Raw genomic sequence first — 19,977 nt, 5'->3', positions numbered from 1 at the left:
GAGCTATGGGTGATGAACAAGGATCGTACTCTGTGTTTGACTTTTCATAAGATTTCCCAATATAGATGTTTAAGAAAAAAACTGCATGCTAATATGAAAGTAAAGCAGTAAAATTACTCTGTTGCTGCCAGAAATAATCATTGTTAGTGGTGCTCTGTTTTCATTAGTGTAGTGAATCACTGTTAGCGACCAGATCTGCTTGTGTAATTTGTGAGTTACACTAAGAAAGTCTTGACAGTAAGACACATTTTAAACAAAAAAGCAATTAATCGTGGAAAAAAAAATAGAGTGGAAAATAGTACTATTTCATCATTTAGTATCTTGAGATTAAGAATAAGCGCTTCTTCCTTAGAGTTGTCTTAGTCAGATAAATAGGGTTTGTTGTAGGGATACCTGGGAGAGATATGGTGGCTTCAGTAATACTAACTACATCATCTAGTGAACTGTTTTCACTTTAAAATCCATATGTAGTCAGGTTATGTATAATACCATGAGGCCGGAATACAATTTTGTCTATTATTGGAAGGTACTGTTTATTCACAATGTCATAACTTCCCCCTCCCACCCCTTTTTTTTTTACAGGAAGACCATTGGAGTTTTCTGTTGTGGACCAAACAAAATCTCTAAGATACTTCATAAACTGAGCAACAGCAGCAACTCTTATGGGACGAGGTTTGAGTACAATAAAGAATCCTTCAGCTGAAAGTCTTTTGGACTAGCAAGACTCTCTAGAAGATAAAAGTGCAATTTTTTGTTTGTACAATATAAAAGTTCAGCTGTGGTTTAAACAGACAGAAATGTACCAAAGAATAGCACAAATGTTTTTATTTATGATTATTTAAGACTGATGGATGCAGCAGTATACCAACAAATAATCAGTGCTTTTACTCAAATGCACTCACACAATATTTGTGGTGGGAGTGATTCTTCGGATATGTTTCTGTTAATTAAAAAGTGCAGAAGCTGGGGAGAGACGCAATTGCTTTAAAAACTGATGGAAGAAGAATCTGTGGAACATTTGAACTTCTTCCACTTCAGTCCTCTGAGGCTGGATCAGTAAATGAAACCCCAGGTTAATCCAAATGGCAAAACATAGTGTATTACAAAGACTCTTGCTTTTGTTGGTATACAAATGTTATGGCTTTGGGGTGAAAATACTCCATATTAAAGATTTTATTATACATTGCAGAACTGGGATTCTGTATTTAAAATATAGAGTGTTACTCTTGCTAGTTTACTTCTGTAATGAAGTTAACCTAAGGAAAAGTGAGCACAATTTCGTAGCACCAGTGGGCAGCCTCTGCTGTGATGCTAGTCACAGCCTCTTGGCAAGCACGCATCTGTACATGGAGAACTCTGTATCTCGCATCAGTTCAGCATTCAATGAGTTTGCAAAATAAGTATGATTTATGCAGCCATAAAGATGGAGCAAGAAATGTGATGAACAGGAGCAGACAGGACCTGAAGTTTTATTACACCACACACTCAATGTGGAAGTTGCACTCACTCCGCACTCATGCCCTGAATGTCAAATACTTCCAGCTTTCAGATGCTCTGACTGATTATTTTACAACACAGCAGGTTGAAATCCAGTTTTAGAGTTCCCAGAGCATGTTTGGTTGACTGTGATCCTTTGAGTATCTTCCCTGGAGCCACCCTTGTTCGCCCTGGTGCCACTGAAAGCAGGATGAGACCAGATCTACAGCAGGGTGAGAATAAACTCCTCAGCTCTGTGGCTCCTTGGATGATGTGTGCAGATAGAAACCTTACAGGAGCTGCAGTATGCTTCCAGTATGTTCCAGAGAGGAAGATCTGAAACATCCAAATTTAATCTCTCTTCCTCTTCTCCTCCCCACAGCTGTTTTCTGCCCATAATTGCCATGGGAGAGCTGAAGGTTGAAACTGGTACTTCATAACTTTTTGGTTCTGAGGAGCACCTTTTTTTCCCTGTCCAGACAGCCAATCCAACTTCCTTTATTTCTTCTTTTCTCCCTTTTCCTTACTTTGTTGAGATGAGGGCATTTAAACAGGAATCAGACAGCTGGCATAAATAGGCACCACTCTAGTGCCTCTTAGTAGAGCAGCATCACTTCAACATGCTGAAAACCTTCCCCTTGATCTCCAGCAGGAGCTTGGGAGCAGTACAGAGTAGTGTTTGCAGCATACACAGGCAGAGGCTGGCCTGAGAACTCTCGTGCCTGTGATTCACCTGTATCTAGGGCAGTGCATTTGATTTCATTTACATCTGTCCAATGAAGACCTTTTTTATTTTAGTGGGAAAGGCACTAAATTTCTGCTCAGGACACAAACTCTGTACAGAAGTCTGCAAGTATCAGTGTGAGTGTTCAGAGGGAAGCATTTTTCTGGTAGGTGGTATATAGGCATGGTGTACGTGTAACTAGTGAGAATGAGTTTGGTCTTTGCCTTGGCAGCTTCTGCTCAGGAGTTGCACTCAGTGAGCAACAGGGTGGAGGTGCATCAGTGAAGCCACATGGGAATGTGTTCCTCAGTGTCCAGACTTGGCACTGAAGTCTTTGCCTCTGGCTCTGCCCAATTTGAAATTCAAGGAGGAAAGAAAGAACCAGAGATAGACGAATTCCTACTGATGAGAATTCTAGAAGTAGCCCAGATGAGAGAAACTAAAATAGAAATGCAGTGTGAGATGGGAGCCTACATTACAGCTACTGATTTTAGATTTTTTCTCTTTGAGGCTGGAAGGACCATTATTTTCCTACTGGATCTCCTTCATCCATCACTGTAACTGGAGGTGTACAGCAAAGGATTAGGGTTTTTTTAATCAGTAAGATTTATTTTTAATACTCCCTGCATAGATGTTATAATAAACATAAAACTGTTGGCAAAATGCACAGATACGGGATATTGTAGGTTGCGCGTGCTTTGTTTCCTGGCTGTTAGTTTAAAGCATGATTGAAATCATGCCTGCATCTGTTATCCACAACTAGAAAGTGATCTTTTCCTCTAGTTTTGGGATCTAGTATCTCATGCTTTTTAAATACAGTTTAGAGTCATCTAATCACTATGTTGTTTGTGGTTTCCCATCTCCTCTGACAGATATCGGCTCCATTACCATATAATGAGCAGCTAGTTTTGCAGTTAGCTCTGTGCTAAAGCAGAGTATATTTTCTGGCTCAGCTTCTGTATAGGTAACACTTTATAATTAAAATAGTAATGCTAGTACTGTGCTCTTGTTCTGCATTGTAGCAGGAGTTGATGCTCCTTGTAGGCATGTTAAACACATGCTGTTACATTAAGCAGTGCTGTCACAGCAAGATCTAAGCAGATCCAGGCTGTCCTCTCTCTCTCTGTGCTGTATCTGACTCAGCTGACCCACCTGTAAAACAAGCTCTGGACTATCTGCCTTTCTGGAGTGTTTTGAGGCTTAACTAATGTTTTGGGATCACTTTAATGCGCAAGCAGTGAAAAGATCTAATTGCTATGCAAATATACTTGTGTTTTGTTTTGGGTAAACCTTTCTGTTATTGATTTGACTAATCGCTAGACCAGGTGAGGAAGAGTTTGAGGAAAGTCTAAAAGCTTCAGTTGCTTTTTTCTTTTCCTTGAGCTATGCTTCTTTAAGAGAGGCAAAAGTTTTAAGCGTTGTTGAGTGACTGTGACTTGGCTACAGGAGTGGCAGATATTATGATAAACACAATATTTCTACAGGCTGTGTTGTCATTGCTCTTTCTGAGTGTCTCTCCAGCTTGCAAAACAGAGTCAAGCCCTCTTTTAAACTCCATTACTTTTTTCTCTGTAAGCCAAGTGTGTGTAAAAATATAAGTCAGTGCCAGACAAGTAAGTGAAAGCTGACAGCACCCAATTCCACATTTGCAGATCAACTGGATTTACATAATTGAGCATCACTTTGCACTTTAAACTGTGTCCTGTGAGTCTGTCATAAGTGTCCTGCTGGCAGGGGAAGGATCCTGCCCTGTATTCTTCCAGTTTTCACTCAGTCTTTCACAAAGCTGCAGACCTCTCAGTGTTTGCTCAGCAGGATCTTTGTGTTTTATTCATCAGATTTGTTTCAGGACTCTTTTTTTTAGACCAGGAATGTTTCCATACTGTGATGGGAAACCAAACCCTTTCCCTGCAACAAGAATCCAGCCCTTGTGCAGCAGTGTGGGACTCGAGGCTTTACTCAGCTAACAGCAGGATTAATCAGATGTATCCAAGACCTATTCCCACATCACTGGGATTACTTGTGTGAGTAAATTCCCACTGCCACAACAAAGAACAGCAGAGATGAGCCCTGATGTTGTGTGGGAAGGCCTGGTGGGGAATGACCTTCACCACTGAAGTCTGCAGAACAGCCTGTTCCTCCACAATGATTATTCCAGCCCTGAGTTTGAAGCAACACTTCCCTGTTCCAGTATGTGGTACTACTACTAGTGTGTGAGTTCTTCCTTGGTCTTTTTTCTGCTCTTCTAGAAGGCAGAACTGAAAGCAGTGTGAGGTCACAACAAACAAACAACCTGGTCTGGGAGAAGACACATAGCTGATGACTGCACTGCTTAGGATAGAAAGTTTAAACCAAATCTATTTTTCTGCAAAATGCTGATTGTTTTGCCACAACAACAGTTGCTGTAAAGGAAGAATAGATAAACCTTCCCTCTGGAGACTTCTGCCTACACAGGCCTGTTGGGAAGATGTGTGTGAAAGCACTGCACACCTCCTTATTATTAGGGTATGCAATGATAGAACAAGGGTAATGTATTTGAACTGGAAGAGGGCAGATTTAGTTCTGATATTAGGAAGGAGTTCTCTATTGTGAGAGTGGTGAGGCCCTGGAATGGGTTGTCCAAAGAAGTTGTGGCATCCTTAAAAGTGTTCAAGACCAGGCAGGATGGGGCTTTTAGATCTGGAAGATATCCCTGCTCATGGCTTGTGGGTTGGAACTAGACAATCTTGAAGTTCCCTTCCAACCCAAGCTGTTCTCTGACTCCGTGATTCCATGGTTCCTATTACTTCAGTTTCCACTGCATCCTGATCTCTGGCTTGCTCGCTCAACTCTGAATCCCTGTGGTTTTCTTTGATTGCAGATCTTCATCTACCTTGTTTGCAGATGTGTCTTGCAGGTGAGAGAAGTACTGCATATATTGGCACCCATGCACTGTCTGATCTAAGCATGGAGCAACCTGTGAGCATTCTTCGCAGCCAGTGCAAGTGCAGGATCTGCCTATTTGCTGCTAATGCCTCTGGTGCATAGGTGGCAAAGAGATTTGGAGCTGGCTGAGAGGGGGCAGATAATGCAAGGAGCAGAGCAGCCATGTTGGGAACAGTAATTCAGCTGTAACAGCCTAACAGCATGGTTTGGTAGGACTTGGAGAATGGCAGCCTAAGAGGAAAACCTCTACTCCACATTTAATGCACCAGGTTATAGTTTCAAACCACAAGATGTGGCTTAGGGGAAGCAGACATGAGGCTAAAGAGTCATTGCCTTAGCAGTTCAAGGACTATAAGTCAGAGAAGATAGTTATTAAAATTAATATTTTAATAGTTATTAAAATGCAGTGTTTACTTTTTTGAAAAATAACAGACCTTCTAGGGAGATTAATTTTCACTTCAGCCTGGAAATAATTTCGTAAACTCGCCAGTTTGATATAAGATAAGGTGGGTCTGTTCTTCTCTGGATTATGCATCCAATTTTTCTGCTGATTTTCCACCCCTCACAATTTAAACCAGTTTTTATTGTTTTAGCAAAGAGGATTTAACAACAAGGTTTAATCAAAATGCCATTGGTGCCTGTGCTGAGCTGAGGTTTTCTGCTATGAATGTACATTTTTCAGATATATATATATTATATAGCTGATGACTCAACTGTGAACAGTGATTTGGGATTTGCATTGTTTCTGCTGCTGGTGTATTTCATTAAGGCCACTACAGTGATGCACTGGCAAAATGTATGGAGCTGAAATGAGACTCTTCATTCCCATATAGAGCCTGGTATTTTAGTGCCTGTACTAACCACAGTAAATCCTAGAAACACTGAAATTTCCTTTGTAGGCACAGTAGATTAATTAGCATATTTTAAGGTTAAAAACCCTGAGTCCTCTGGTGGACTGGCATGTATAATGAATGCTCTGACACAAAGGTTTTGAGCAACAAATGCTTCTCCTTAAAGGGCTGGATAAGGATGTGTGAAGGTTTAGTATCCTGCTAATTGTATCACCCGTGTTGTAAGGGGGATGGGATCCGTTCTAGTACCGCCTCTGATGTTATGAATATCTCTAAACTTGCAGTGGATCCTCAAGGTTTGCCATACCTGAAGTGTTATATTCTCTAGAGGGATCCTATTTGTAAGACACAGGTGCTGAATCTGTACTAAGAGCAGTGGATCTGTCCCATTATTACATGGGCGCAGAAAGAAAGCTGGAAAAGGCCACTTGTCCCGATCATAGATTGCTTCTTAACAGAGCCCTTGGATGAGGGGATAGGCTGGTCCTGAAGCTCCAGGTAAACTGCTGTCAACCAAGGAGCAACCCAAGGAGGGCAGGAGAGGATGATGAATGCCAACAATAAACAGGGTAAAATATTTTCTACCTGGGAGCCAAGGGGAGGGAGGAGACATTCTTCTTAGTTTCTCAATTTTAGAAATTAAAGCAAACCCCATTTTCTAGATGCAGATACAGAGTCTCCCTGGGGGTTGAGAGCTAAAGTATGCAAAGACATTGCATTTCTGTGCAGAACTCAATGCTAAAGCCCAGAAGAAAACTAGTATATTTTAGCAAACACCCTGGAAATAAGCAATTTCTTTGAAGCAAGCCCTTTACTCTTTCAAGTTAACCTATTTCTAAAAAACATCTACCTCTATTCTGCAGCTGTGGAATTGGGAAATAGCTTTACCTGGTAACTCCTTTTCACCAAAATACTGGAGTGTAGAGTTCTCTGTGTCAGCTGTAAGTAGCTTTGACAGTTTGATAAATAAATTTCATGTTTGTTGCTGCTGACCCTAGGAAAGGACAGCCTTGAGGATGAGAAGCAGTGTTACATAAATGTCTAGTGCACATAGCATCGCTGAGCAGGGAGATGCTGCTGCATCGCTTTTGGTGCACCAGTCACTCATTAAAATTCTGTCATTGCAAGGTCACATTGCTCATCTCATATTCTGCAACCCTGGGGAAGAAATTTGGATGAGAGGTGGGGGAGGAAAAGCAAAAACTTCCTCCTTGTACAGTAACCAAGAATGTATTCATCGACAGCAGGGCACTTATTTTGATTTCAAAAGAGCATGCCATTTCTTTTTCAGGGATAACGGATTCCCTCCTGGTGCTGTGTCATGGTGTTTGCATGTTAGAAGTGTAACACAGGGATAACGGGTGGCTTCCGAATTGAATAAATAACGCCTCTGAGCTTTTGCTTCTCCCTTTAATAGTCTGAGAGAAATGCAGAATACCAGAGAGCATATAGAGTGGACTGTGTCCCAAGCTGAACTCGGCACAGTCTGGTTAGGAATGCTGCACAACAGGTCTGCAAGCTGCTGGGAAGAGGCAAGGCCAAGGTTGTGGGTTTGATCTCCGGATGGGCCATTCACTTAAATGATGATCCTTGTGGGTCCCTTCCAGCTCAGACTATTCTGTGATTCTGGGTAATTGTTCTAAGGAGAACACATCAGTGATAGATGATCTGCAGTCAGAAGCTGGCCAGGTCACCACACTGGCTGTCCCATCTCTGAGCCATGATGAGTCAGAGCAAGTCCTACGTGTGCTTTGGCAAAGGGAGACTCAGGGGCTCTTGGACTGAGCCTGCAGGATTAGACAAAAGGTGGTTTAGACAGAGCTGGACGAGCTTCCAGTGTGCACTTTCAAGCTTGGAGCTGTCATACTTGAGGGTAAATTGTGTAGGCAATGAGCTGGTCTGACCTTTGAGTACAGTCACAGTTGTATGGTTAGCTGAAGGTATGGACATACCCTGTGTATTTCTCTAGCTTTGTAGAAGCATATTGCTAGGGACAGGGAAGCAGGTTATGTTATCGTATCTCATTAGGTGTTAGATGCTTGAAAGCATGTACTGGCTAGAACAGATGAGGATGGTGAATGCCAGCTTCCCCCCACAACTGAATATACCCTGCCCATGTTTGCAGCAGTGTTCATCAAGAATAAATGGCAAAATGTCATCAGAGAAGGCACAAGTGCTGTATTTTGCTTTTACTGGATCAGAGCAACATAATTAGCTGTTAATAGATACTTGCTGTGAATGTGAAGATTCACCTATGACATTATTCTTTTTGGCTGCTTAAGCTCTAGTAACTGTTTGATACACACTTTTTGACAAAAACATAATGCCCCAAAGCTTAAAAACGTGGCTGAGATGGAACTTGGCAAGGGATCTCCTCCTGATAGTGAAATATCATTGTCTGTTGGAGCTGGGTGCATTTGTGCTTCAGTCATCTTGGTCTGCTCCACCACCATGGACGATTAGAGGGAGCTGAGCTTTCAGATCCATCTCTTCCCTCTGTGTATGACCTCAGCCTTCATCTAGAGGTGTGTTTGAATCTTTGGATCATTGGATACATCATCACCCGTGTGTCCCATAGTCCTTCTTTTGGGCTCTTCTTCCCTCCATAGCACAAGAGGCTTCTTCCACCCTGTGTTTCCCATAACTCAGGAAAATGCCACTTTGGGAAATGCAGAGGGCCTCAATTTTAATCACGGTATACACCAACCTTTATAATGTTCCTGGTGTACACAATCCAATGGGGTTCTTGTAGTCACTTTGATTAGCATCAGGGAAATGAGGGGTGCAGCATCCGAATGCTGGAGATGCTTTTGGCAATGACAGGAGGGGCAGTGCTACAAGGGCAGCTATGTAGAAAAGGGGAAAACTCATAGTAGCAAAGATTATGTCATCTTCTGTATGAGCATTGGGGATTTGGTTTTGTGAAAGTCAGATCACTTGTGGCTACCACTGAAATTAAGTCATGCTTCTGCTTTCACATGTAGGCATTTCAGGATGCTGGGCAGTGATGGAAAGGGTTTCTTTTTTTCAATTACATTTGCTATTTCCATACAGCTCCGGCTTTATTAATTGCATATGATTTCCTTCTTTCACTGATTAAACATTTCCTCGCCTGGTTTCTTTGCTTCTGGGAGCTTGAGAGCTCATTGTTTATAACAGGGAAAGAATAAGTATTGTGCTGTTAAGCAGACAACTCCCAACACATATGTTCAGCTCTGCCTCTTTGAGAGGGAGGCCCTGGTGCTGCTGTGAGTGCAGAAGGGCAGAGCTTTCACTTAGATTCAGATGTGACAAGGACCCTTTTCCAGGCTTCATACATTGATGAAGCTCTGGGCTTATTAATTAGATTTTTCTGAAACAGGTACCCTTAGTCCAAATGTGCCAGGTTGTGAAACCCCTACTTCCACTGAGTTTTTCTCTCCCTGTGTTCATTCTGATCATTTGCAGGAGCAAATTTGATGAAACACATTTGGGTAAGAAATGGTTCTCTTGGTCTGTGGTAGTTGAGAAGAAAAGTCGTAATTGGGGTATTGGCCCTCAAACTGATGTCCAAAAAAGTATTTTGAATGGCCCAGCTATATTAGTTCCATAATGTTTATATGGGAATTTCTTTCAAGATCTATGATTTCACATTGTTTTATATAAATCTAATTTCATTTTCAGAAACAACCAAGCAAAAAAATCCCAAATATCTTTTTTACATCGAAAATGCTCATATGTCAAAAACACATCTGTTTTGAAAGAATTCTTCCAAGATTCTTAGAAGAAGAGTGGAAACTAGCTTGAAAAAACTCTTGTTTTCAAATACCAAAGCATTCTTTGGTTTTGTTTTTTTTTTCTTTCCAACCTTCATTAGTGAAACAGTACAGTTCAAACTAAACAGTAGTACCACAGTCTGAGCTTCAGCAATTCGGTATCTTCCTTTTAAAGCAAGACCTCTCTCCAGGATCATGTCTACACTGTCATCTGAACCTTCAAGACAATGTCTGTAGCAGGTCTAGACTTGGGTTGCTTTGAGGAAGAAGACATGATCCATTTTTGTCTTACTTTGGGTAGTTATTTGGGACTCAAAAGCCATGTGAGAGTTTGGTGTGGTAAACAAACAGGAACTGGAGCCACTGGTGCAAATGTGAGTATACTGAAAAGACTGTTATCCCACTAGACAAGTTAATTAAAATCCAGTCTCAGGAAGGAAGATGTGGGCCACAAAGAAAATTCTTGCCATACATAAGATTTGGAAAAAGGAGTAAACTAATGTCAGCTTTCCAATTTTTTATTTTTTTAAATGAGCCTTAGAAGTAATTATTAACAGTTAACATGTATAATGTGATAGAAAAATTAATGTCTTTTCTGTAGTGTGGGTCTTGACTTTTTCACTTGTGACCACATTCTTCCCTCACTCTTCCCTGTCCCAAAAGAAAGAGACCAGAAAATTTGTTCTGAATTTCCAATTCTGTAATTACATATTTTTTCCACTAGAGGTGAAATAAAAATAATTTATTAAAAAGGAAGGCAACATTTACTTCTGATATCTCTGTACAATGTACAAGATAACCATTTTGGAAAGTATTCATATAAATGTCCACAATTTTGAGTACTCAATGTTCTTTTCAGAGGCGCCTGTTTATATTAATGTAATTTCACTCTGTTCTTATGTTTTTGTAGATCAGGATGTGGTACAATTCTTTGAAGAGAAATATCTGCTTAGTTTCCAAGTGGAACAGAAAGCAAAATTTGGTCCCAAACTTTCATTTGTAAGTTTTTCACCCAAGCTTGACTTTAAGAATAGTACTTAGTGGGTTTGTGTCTATGACAAGTCTTGTCATATGAAACAGCCCACTTTGTAGCCTCAGCTTGCTGGCCCCCGGCACAACAGAGGAATTGTGTTTCACGGACTGGAAGGACTTAAATAGGTCGCTTTTGTACCTGCATGCCTGATAAACCTTCAAAGAGTAAGCAATAAGCGTTCTGACTCTTAGTTCCACTAAAATGAAGGAAAATTTTTACCAATTATCTCTATAATAAGGCAGAGCTAGAAAACGGATAATTAAAAAAAGTCCTGGATTTTTATTTTCTGTTTTATTTGGGGTTTATTTATTCTTCTCTTTTTCATGAGTCATGTGCAGAATTCTTTTCCCATAGTGTCCCTTTCTTAGTTACAGAGTGTTGTGAGGGTAAATGAAATCCATTGGCTAAAAAAGGGCTCAGACAGGGAAGAACTCTTGAGTTTTATCCCATGTTCTTATGGAGTTCCCCTACAAACTGGTCACTCTGTGTAGGATTTTCAGTGTAACATGAAGAATTCAAGTTCACTGTCATTTTTTATACCAAACTGCATTAAGTTTTTTTCTAAAATCCCATCTTCTTTTTGACTACCAGTAAAATGGGAACAGTCACACCAGAAGAGAGTTTAGATTTGCCTGGAAAATAGTCCTTCATTTCAAATTTGTTTAGTTAAAATACAAAATCCTGATTACAGTATGGAAAGGAGCCTTCTTTCCCAAAATACTCGTCTGAATTAGCCATTTTATCTTAATGGCAGTCCTGACAACTAAAGTATTTGACTGCTGAGTTCTTTTGCTGTTCAGATGTTACTTTTACATTCTGTTATATTAGCAGATCATCTTAATGTGATTTTATGTCTCTTATTGTATTTGACAAAGCACCATATGTTAATACATCATGTAATTATGGCACTATACTCTAAAGGTATTTACTTTACAGGAAGCTTCATGACTTTGGAATAAACAACCATTCCAAGACTGAGCAAAACATGGTTGAGTTGCTGTTTGTGACCTGATTTCAATTAATGATGTACTGGCTTAATCGTGGAAGCATTGTGTGTGTGCATGTGTGCATGTGTATTACTGCTGGTAGGGGAGGCTGGGATTTCACTGCTTAGCAGAATGGACTCTTTGTGATGCCCTAAACTTGCTGAAACATCTACACAGGGTTCACAGATATGCTGCAGGAGAGCCAGACTCCTCTGGCACGACAGCAGGAGGTTGGGTAGGATACCCAAAGTACCATAACTGTACTAGGCACCCTTGTTTAGCCACCCAGAGTCATTTTCTGCCTTAGAACATGAGAGACGTGCTTACTCTGTATGTATCTGTGGCTGTGAGACAATCTCAGAAGCAGAATACATTACCTCATCCTCATCATCTCACACGCTGGAATTTAGAAGAACATCACTCCTCTACACTGTCTTTGTTTAGAGCACAGTGGAAGGAGAAAGCAGCATCTGCCTTACCCTAACCCATCAAAATCAGTGATGAGCAAAGTTCCTTCCCATATCAGAAGCGTGTAGAAATCCTTCCCACCTGTGACAAGTATTTGGGTGCCTGACACTGAAATGTGCTCTGGGAATTTGCTTTAGTCTGCTTGCTCTGGTGAAGCATTTCACAGTGTGCTCAGACCATGCTGCTTTTGATAGCTATTACTCTGAGAGCTGCTATTTTATTATGATCTTCAAGACACTGCTGATTCTACAGCAAATCTGCAACAACTGGTTTAAAATTCATAATTGACTTCCCAATAATGTGTTTAGGGGTCTTTTGGGTGCCCTGCAGACTAAAGCACCCATTTCCATGCTGAATGTTCTGGTAGCTGTCCACCTAATCATTTCTGCATTTGGCAGGGTTGTGGGTTTTTGTAGCAAAACTACACATCAAACATGGATTAATACAAGTATGCAGACTTCTCTGAGGTTTTTCAGAATTGTTAAAAGTTCTAGGTAATTTAGTTTTGAGAAGTGAGGGTACTTAGTTAAACTGCATATATTGATCCCAGGGTTGTATTTTTTATTTTCTCATTCCAGAGTGGTGTTGATACAGTGGTGGGAAAAGATACCATCCCTCCAGAATGAGGAGTTTAACTGCAGCGAGATAAAAAAAAGCCAACAAAACCCTGTATATTTCTTCTCATTTATTTTTAGTTGTTAAATTAAAAACTAATAGGGAGGGCTAACAGCTCCGTTTTAGAGAAGTTCCTGATCTGTGTAACTGCAAAAGGTGTTTATTTATACTAAATGCAGGGTCAGTGGCAGGCAGGGCAGAGTTATCAGAGGAAAAAATTTATATTTTCAAAAATTATGATGGTGTTTTCAATTAAGAGGAATGTCCTTTCCCACTCACCTTCCCCTGGCCAAGTAATGAGGTTTGGCAAAATGTGTTTTGGCTCTTGAGCTTTGATTTTCTGTCTGATATTTGGAGAGTTTTTATGGGAAACTATATATTTCACAAATGCATTTGATCAAGAGAGAAATCTCATTGCTCATGCAAGAAGATTATGGAAAGGGGAACAGAAAATTTTTTTTTTTTACAAAACCTGGCTGAAAATGCTGATGCAAATAATAAACTCTCCTTACAGTGAGCAACATAGTATTGCAGTCTGCTGTTTTCCTGATGGAAGAGAAAAGCTGCTTCCTTCTCCCCACAGCACATTACAAGCATGTGGATGTTACAGGAGGGCTGAAGAGTAGCACACGGGAATAATTTGTAATCAATGCAGCAACTTGGATTGTTTCTCCTGAAAACCCATCATCCATCATTTTTTGTAAGCAAGATGACTTCAAATAATCTGCATTTCTCATCTGTTTTCCAACTCCTCCCAAATTTAATTCCTATGAATGGCTCCATGATTTATCATTTCTCTTTCTGGTTTCTTGTTAGGATATGCATAAGCATTAGACTGAGCTTAGTAACAGTGTGCTTTTTAATCTGAAATTGTGAACTCTGGATTGATGACTGGTCATCTGAGTAACCAGCAGCTTGTCTTCCTCTCCAAAACTGTTCTTCTGGTTTTCATGAAAATTAATTTTGTTAGGCCAAAGTTTTTGATCTCTGTACAGATTAATTTTGCAAATGAGCCTTCCTGTAACTTTTTGGAGTAGTATGTCTTCTTGTAGGAGAATGTCACCTTAATTAGGATGACTGCAGAGATTTCCCAATCTGTCGTCTGTGCCCAGACTGCTAAACACAATTTCTGAAGTGACAGCCTCCCTGCAGACATCCCTGTTTGGTGCTCTAGAGTGCCATGGCTCCTAGGATGAGACAAAAGGCCACTGTTTTTAAGACCTGGTGTCTAGACTTTTGGACTTAAGCATATTTGTTTCGCTAAAAGGGAAAAGTCTTTCTGACTAGATGTGAGCTGATTTTCTGAACTGTGAGGAAGACAGAAAAGCCTGGTTTTCATTTCTTCTCTCAAATGAGAGTCGTTAAGAGCCTGATTCTCCCTGAATATTAGTAGGAGGTTGATGCTTTGAAAGTCAGCCCCCTGGATGAAATAATTGAGACCACAGACTATAGAATTAAAATTAATTTTAAAGTAGCATCTCAAGTCCATTATGGTGTAAAAGAGGACATGAAGCCTAAATTCTCTAGTGGTCTGTATCTTCAGTGGTCACTGGCATTAACTGTCAAGAGGAAATTTAAAACAAATTGCTGCTTTTCTGACTTAAGAAACCTTACATTCCCTTGCTCTTGTTATAAATGACTGTAACATCATCCAGGTGAAAAGGGAGTTGGAAAAAGAGTCCTTAGAGTGCCTGTCTACAAACATATGCACAAGTGTTGTACTACTTTTACTACTATAGTAAGCATACAGTTATTTCAGTATTTGTTTTTTTGCCATGATTATATGTATTTTGCTATCAGCTAATGACTGTAGTAACTCTGTTACTCTAGGATGTGTGTGGTGCTTCAATTTAAAACAAAAATCACATTTTCTCATAATTGTACCATTAAATATTTTTGTATACAAATCCTGTCATTTGGTATTTCTCAAGCTGTTAACTGTGCATATATTTCATACAAGTCACCTGGCAATGTAATCAGTCTGTAGTAAATTTAACAGAGCACCACCCTGCCAATCCCCCATAAATTTATGAGAAAATGGTCCAGGCCTTCAAGTTCTTAATACATCTTCCTGATACATTCAGCTCTGTGACAAAATAGCCACCACTTTTTTAGAACGTTATTGCCTTTGCATGAAGGGGTCATATGCAAAGAACTTAAGCTTCTAGCACTTCTTCCAGAAATATATTTTCTTCTGTGGTATGTGTAGACTATTTATTTGTAATAGGTTGCACAAAGGAATGAAGGTGGGTAAAGACAATGTTGGAGAGAATTTCCTACCATTAGTCACTGCTGGGGAAAAACAGAACCTGATTACAAGGAAGGCTGTATTGGTAGGCAAGGAAAGCCTTGTTCGTGTCTCTGCCCTAAGAGTTAAGAGGTTCTGCAGACTATATTTATGGCATTGCTGTCAAAAGTGCTTGGAAGGATGTACACCAGTTTGAAAACGTAGCACATTGAAATGGTTGTACATAAGTTTTTCAAGAAACCAGAAGCAAATTCAAACCAGAATTATTCTAATATTGTTTTGATTACAGGAAAATGTGTGAAAATTTGTCAACAATATGTAATTGACCTGAAAATGCCTTATGTGCTTATTATTGTGTGAGAATGTTTCTTTTACTAGAAAACAGTGAAGAGAAGCAGGGAGGTGCTTCTATATACCCAAGTTCCTTTAAAATCTGTATGACACACTCCTGTACATACACTACCATGCCTGTCATCACCACCACTATACCAGCCTCAAAACTGTGGGACAGTCCCACCACTGAGCCCCCAGGGATCCCTTTTCTGGTCAGATTACACAGGGCAATCTGGGGTGATAGGAGAGGGAACCAAGTTTCATGAAGGTACGTGATCTGAAGTGCTAAGCCACAGTGAGGGTCCAGAGTTAATGTTTTCTGCCAAACTCTTGTTTCAAAGAGAATTTTTTTTTCTGTACGTGGGGAAAGTACTTGTTTTTCTATATATTTTATTAATCAATCAGATTTCTAGAAGTTTTTTCCATAATGTGAATTCTGCACAACTGATGCCCTCAAGAGAAAGAGGTAAAGGACAGACTTCTGGGAAAATGTCCATTTATAAAATGGGACATCAGAAAGCCTAATGGGTGGAAGACAGATATGCAGAAATAAGTTGATTTTCTGTAGTTATAAGAGCTATTTCGTATCTAATTCAGAGCTTATTACAAAAATTACAGTTAGAGGCCATTTTTAATGACAAGGTCTCATTGCTGCCAATTTTCAGGTCACTATGGATACTGATTCAAAATTACTTCCATCCATACACATGTGTGTACACAGATGGTGAATTACAGATTTAACTCAATGGAGGTGCCAGGTGCTAAAAATACAAATTTGGGTAAAATGTGGGAAGGAGAACAGAATGAAAAAAGACTGACAGCTGTTCATTGTCTTGCCTTGACTAAATGTGACTCTTTACAGTCTGAGGAAGGAAGAGACCAGGCTAGAAAATGAAAAACTTGACAGAGGTAACAGTCTCTTGCAAAGGCCAGAGACATGCAAAGCTGAGTACCTTATAATGAAGTTACCAGTTATCCTCTAGATTTCTTGGTTGTTTTCGTTATGTGAAACAACATGGTGCTGATGCTGCAAATACTTCCCCGGATGTTTTTCTGGTGGACTCCTCATCTAACAAGTACTTTTGTACAAGCCTAACCTCGATGCCCACTGGGTGAAGGTTTATGTGGTTGCATGGTGTACGTACACATGACCTAGATTTTCAAGCACCAAGTACTGTAATGCCCCATTTTCGGCATTGACCCTGTCAGGATAAACTCCCCAAGCCTGAGCCAGCTGCCTAATGGCAATGGGAAGTTTCTTGTTTCAAGATACCTTGTCCAGACAGAGGAAAAGGCAAAGGCAGGGTTTTGTTTAAACTGACCATTCTGATTCAGTGAGATCACACGGCAAGCTCAGCCTCGTGGCATTACCTCATTCCCAATTTACAAAAAATTGCAGCTCCAGCTTCCATCTCAGGGAAGCACTTATGAGGAAAAGAGGTCCTTCAGCATTTATCTTACATATGTCTGAGCACAGGAGAAAACACAACCCTAGAGATGACCCTGAGAAGAAAAATAATAGGCCATTGCATTTGTAGCTTGCAGAGGAGAAAGCACAAAGTCTCCTGGCAGTGCTGGTGGCCAAGAAAACATTTAGTGCCATGGTGCTAAATGAAGCCTCTCCCTCTTTCTGACCCATCCAAAACCTAGGTGGCTGGTCCAAGCTGACATGCAGGGTCCCCAAAAGGACAAAGGGAAGACATGCCCACAGGACAATTCCTACTGTCCCAAAACAGTTGCTTTAGGGTTGGTGCCATCAGTCCGCAGCTGGCAGCGGTGTTTGCTTCCCACGCTGCAGGAAACTAAACAGCTTTGCTCGGAAAAGAGAAGCAGCTGGGATTCCACGTGCTCCGAGTCAGATACACCTCTCAAGAGGTTTGACTCCTGGCTGGCATCAGGCCACTGGTCTGAGCAGAAACACCACAACGATGGGGAGAACCAGCAGGTGTTGCTTGTGTCAATTCTGTCCTAGTTACTCAGATTAATATACACTCTGCCATCTACTCCTGGCCACAGACCATGCTGACTGTTGGAAACAGGCCTGTTTTCTTTGCTCCCTCTCAAAGCAGATGTGGTCTCCAGGTCATATGGTGAGTGGGAAAATTGCTTGGGGGTATGCCTACAAATATGAAAGGGATAAAAATTCTCTTTCATCAGTTAGAGCTGGTTTGAGTTCTCTGTGATGACACTTCCAGGGGAAGAAAATGGGCTGTTAGATCCTCCACCGAAGAAAAAGGAAAGGAAAAAGCCTGCCTGGGAATTGGTAAATGATCTGAGCAGAGCATAAACAGGCTTTCGCTAATAGGTCATGAGTTTGGTCACAAGTATAAATTATGCATTCCATGATTTTGAGGAAGAAGGGATGATCAAGAGCTGCCAAAAAGTAGGATTTAAAAGACCTGATGAGCCAAAGCTTCACTTTGATCCTTTCACACATGGTAATTTGCCATGGCCGAAGGTGGGAAGCCCAGGGAACACTGGTTATCTGTGGAGAAGACATGAACAGCTGAAGAGTTGAATCAGAAATGACTTGCTGGCCATGTCCTTTGCAAACGGTAATTTTTTGGTAAAAATTACCTTGATCAGTGTGAAAACAAAATGCTGTTACCATGGAATACTGAAAAGACTGAAATAATCTTGCTTAATACAGTTAGGATTCTTCTATCAGAACAGCTTTTCAAAGGATGACGTCACTTTACTGCCACCAAAATATTTTGCATAGTGGCATTTTTTTCAACAAACATCTAATGAAACACAGGAGTGGCCTGTCTGTCAGGGCAAGCACCCAACCAGGGGTCACAGCTCGGCCAGTCTGTCCCAGACTGACACAGCCATTCAGACTGTCTCAAAGCTGGACATTTGGGACTTTTAACCTACACAATTCCAACATATTCCTGTCATGTTCTAACTCCAGGACTGAGGACCCCAGAAGCGTACCAGTTCCAGACTCCAGCAGAAGACTCTTCCTGGGAAGCCCCTGGGAGCTTAGGGGATTTTCACTCTCCCTCCATAGATTGAATGGATCTTTATATCTTAGATAAAAAAAGACCCCATTCCCGATCCCCCTGTGCTGCTGGCATGGAGAAAGTAGAGAAATCTGGATTTGAGCCTGAGAAGAAGGGAGGGGTTGGGGAAGGTGTATTTTTTTTTAAATTATTTCTCATTATCCTATTCTCACTTTTGGTTGTCAGGAAATTAAAATTAAGCTAATTTCTCCAGATCAAGCTTGTTTTGCTCATAACAGTATTTGGTGAATGATGTCTTCCTGTCCTTATCTTGGGCTCTGGAATTGGACCCTACAACAAATAAAAGAGAATTATATATTAAATCCACCAACACATGTCAGTCTGATTTCAGAGGAACATTATTTAATCAAGCATAAGAAATACACAGTGTTCTTTGGGTGGTGTGGTAGCTTATGTTGGATCTGGGAGATTTTTGTAGGAGTGGATCTGATAAGATGCTACAACATTGGAGGTTACAAGAGACTTGAGGAGACTGCCCATCCTCCTTCTACAGCACACCTCAACAAGGTATTTGTAAACATCAATCAAACAATGCATGCTTGATTAGCACCTTAGTAACGTGACTGAGTTACTGGAGGCCTCTAGAAATTGGACTGATAACTTATATTGTTGTAATCTTCACTTTCTATGAGCAAGGGTTGTATCTCTGAAGTTCCTCCTTTTTTCTTCCAGCAGGGCCTGATGTGCCTTGTGAGCACAGCAGTAACAACACTTCCAAACACAGCTGCTCCGACCAACCAAGCCCAGATCTGACGGGCTTGCTGAAGATAGGGTGTCAAAAAGTCTTGGAAAGACTCAAGGGCTAGAAAAAAACAAACAGAAAAAGAAAGATCATGCTACTTGATACAATGTACTGCCAGTTTATGGAAGTTCTATAATAGATAATACTGGAAGGCTGAGCATAAAGAGGCAAGAGTGATAGAAATTGTCTGTCACAAATAGTTTTAAACAAATCTCTTCAGCCCTGATGGTCTGTTTCTCAATCTTCATATCCAAGGCTGGCACACAGTTCACTGTCCCCACTGCTCCTTACGGTTTGTCAAAAGTTCAGACTGTAACCCAAGAAGTTTGATACTGTCTGACCAAAGGTCCTGCTAGCTCAGCATCCTTTGGCAACAATAACTGAGGCAGACCACTAGGGAGAGCTTAAGAAAAGGTCAAGCCTATTACACTGCTTTCACAAAATACTTACCCAGCCTCCAAAAATTTGCAGGTCCAGGATTTCCTGAAACAGATGTGGTGGTGTTGTGTGTAATAGTCATTGGAGGATTTTTTTTTTCCTTCCATCATCTTTTCAGCTGTTCTTTGGACTTTTATCACAACTTTTAGCAGCAGAAATATCCCTGCCTTAACTACATATTGATTGGGGAAAAAAGCTTCCTGTCACTAATTGTGAACCTGCATTCTGTTTTCTTTGATAGCTCCTGTGTGAGGAGAAGCAGTAGACAACTATTCTGTGGTCACTCTTTGCACAAGAAATCCTCTTTCTTTGGTGAATCCATGGCAGCTACTCATTTCTAGATGATCAGCTGCCTTC

The 19,977-nt window shown here is 40.6% G+C and overlaps 2 protein-coding genes across 3 annotated transcripts in view; one reads left to right on the top strand and one right to left on the bottom strand.

Annotated features, from left to right (window-relative positions):
* NOX4 (NADPH oxidase 4) overlaps positions 1-11,739 on the top strand; it is a 113,688-nt gene extending 101,949 nt beyond the window's left edge. For both annotated transcript variants that reach the window (XM_032099126.1, XM_032099127.1), the window contains one exon: positions 583-11,739. In XM_032099126.1, coding sequence (XP_031955017.1) covers positions 583-703 — 121 coding nt within the window. In that variant the 3' untranslated portion in view covers positions 704-11,739. The remainder of the gene's footprint in view (positions 1-582) is intronic.
* Positions 11,740-18,760: 7,021 nt separating this feature from the next.
* TYR (tyrosinase) overlaps positions 18,761-19,977 on the bottom strand; it is a 41,986-nt gene continuing 40,769 nt past the window's right edge. Inside the window, exon 5 of the mRNA XM_032099125.1 lies at positions 18,761-19,242. Within this exon, the coding sequence (XP_031955016.1) occupies positions 19,022-19,242 (221 nt within the window). The 3' untranslated portion in view covers positions 18,761-19,021. The remainder of the gene's footprint in view (positions 19,243-19,977) is intronic.

Source organism: Corvus moneduloides, chromosome 2 (assembly GCF_009650955.1).
Source record: "Corvus moneduloides isolate bCorMon1 chromosome 2, bCorMon1.pri, whole genome shotgun sequence".
Taxonomy (NCBI): domain Eukaryota; kingdom Metazoa; phylum Chordata; class Aves; order Passeriformes; family Corvidae; genus Corvus; species Corvus moneduloides.
The sequence above is the reverse complement of the archived record's forward strand: the minus strand, read 5'-3'. Positions and strand labels throughout refer to the sequence as shown.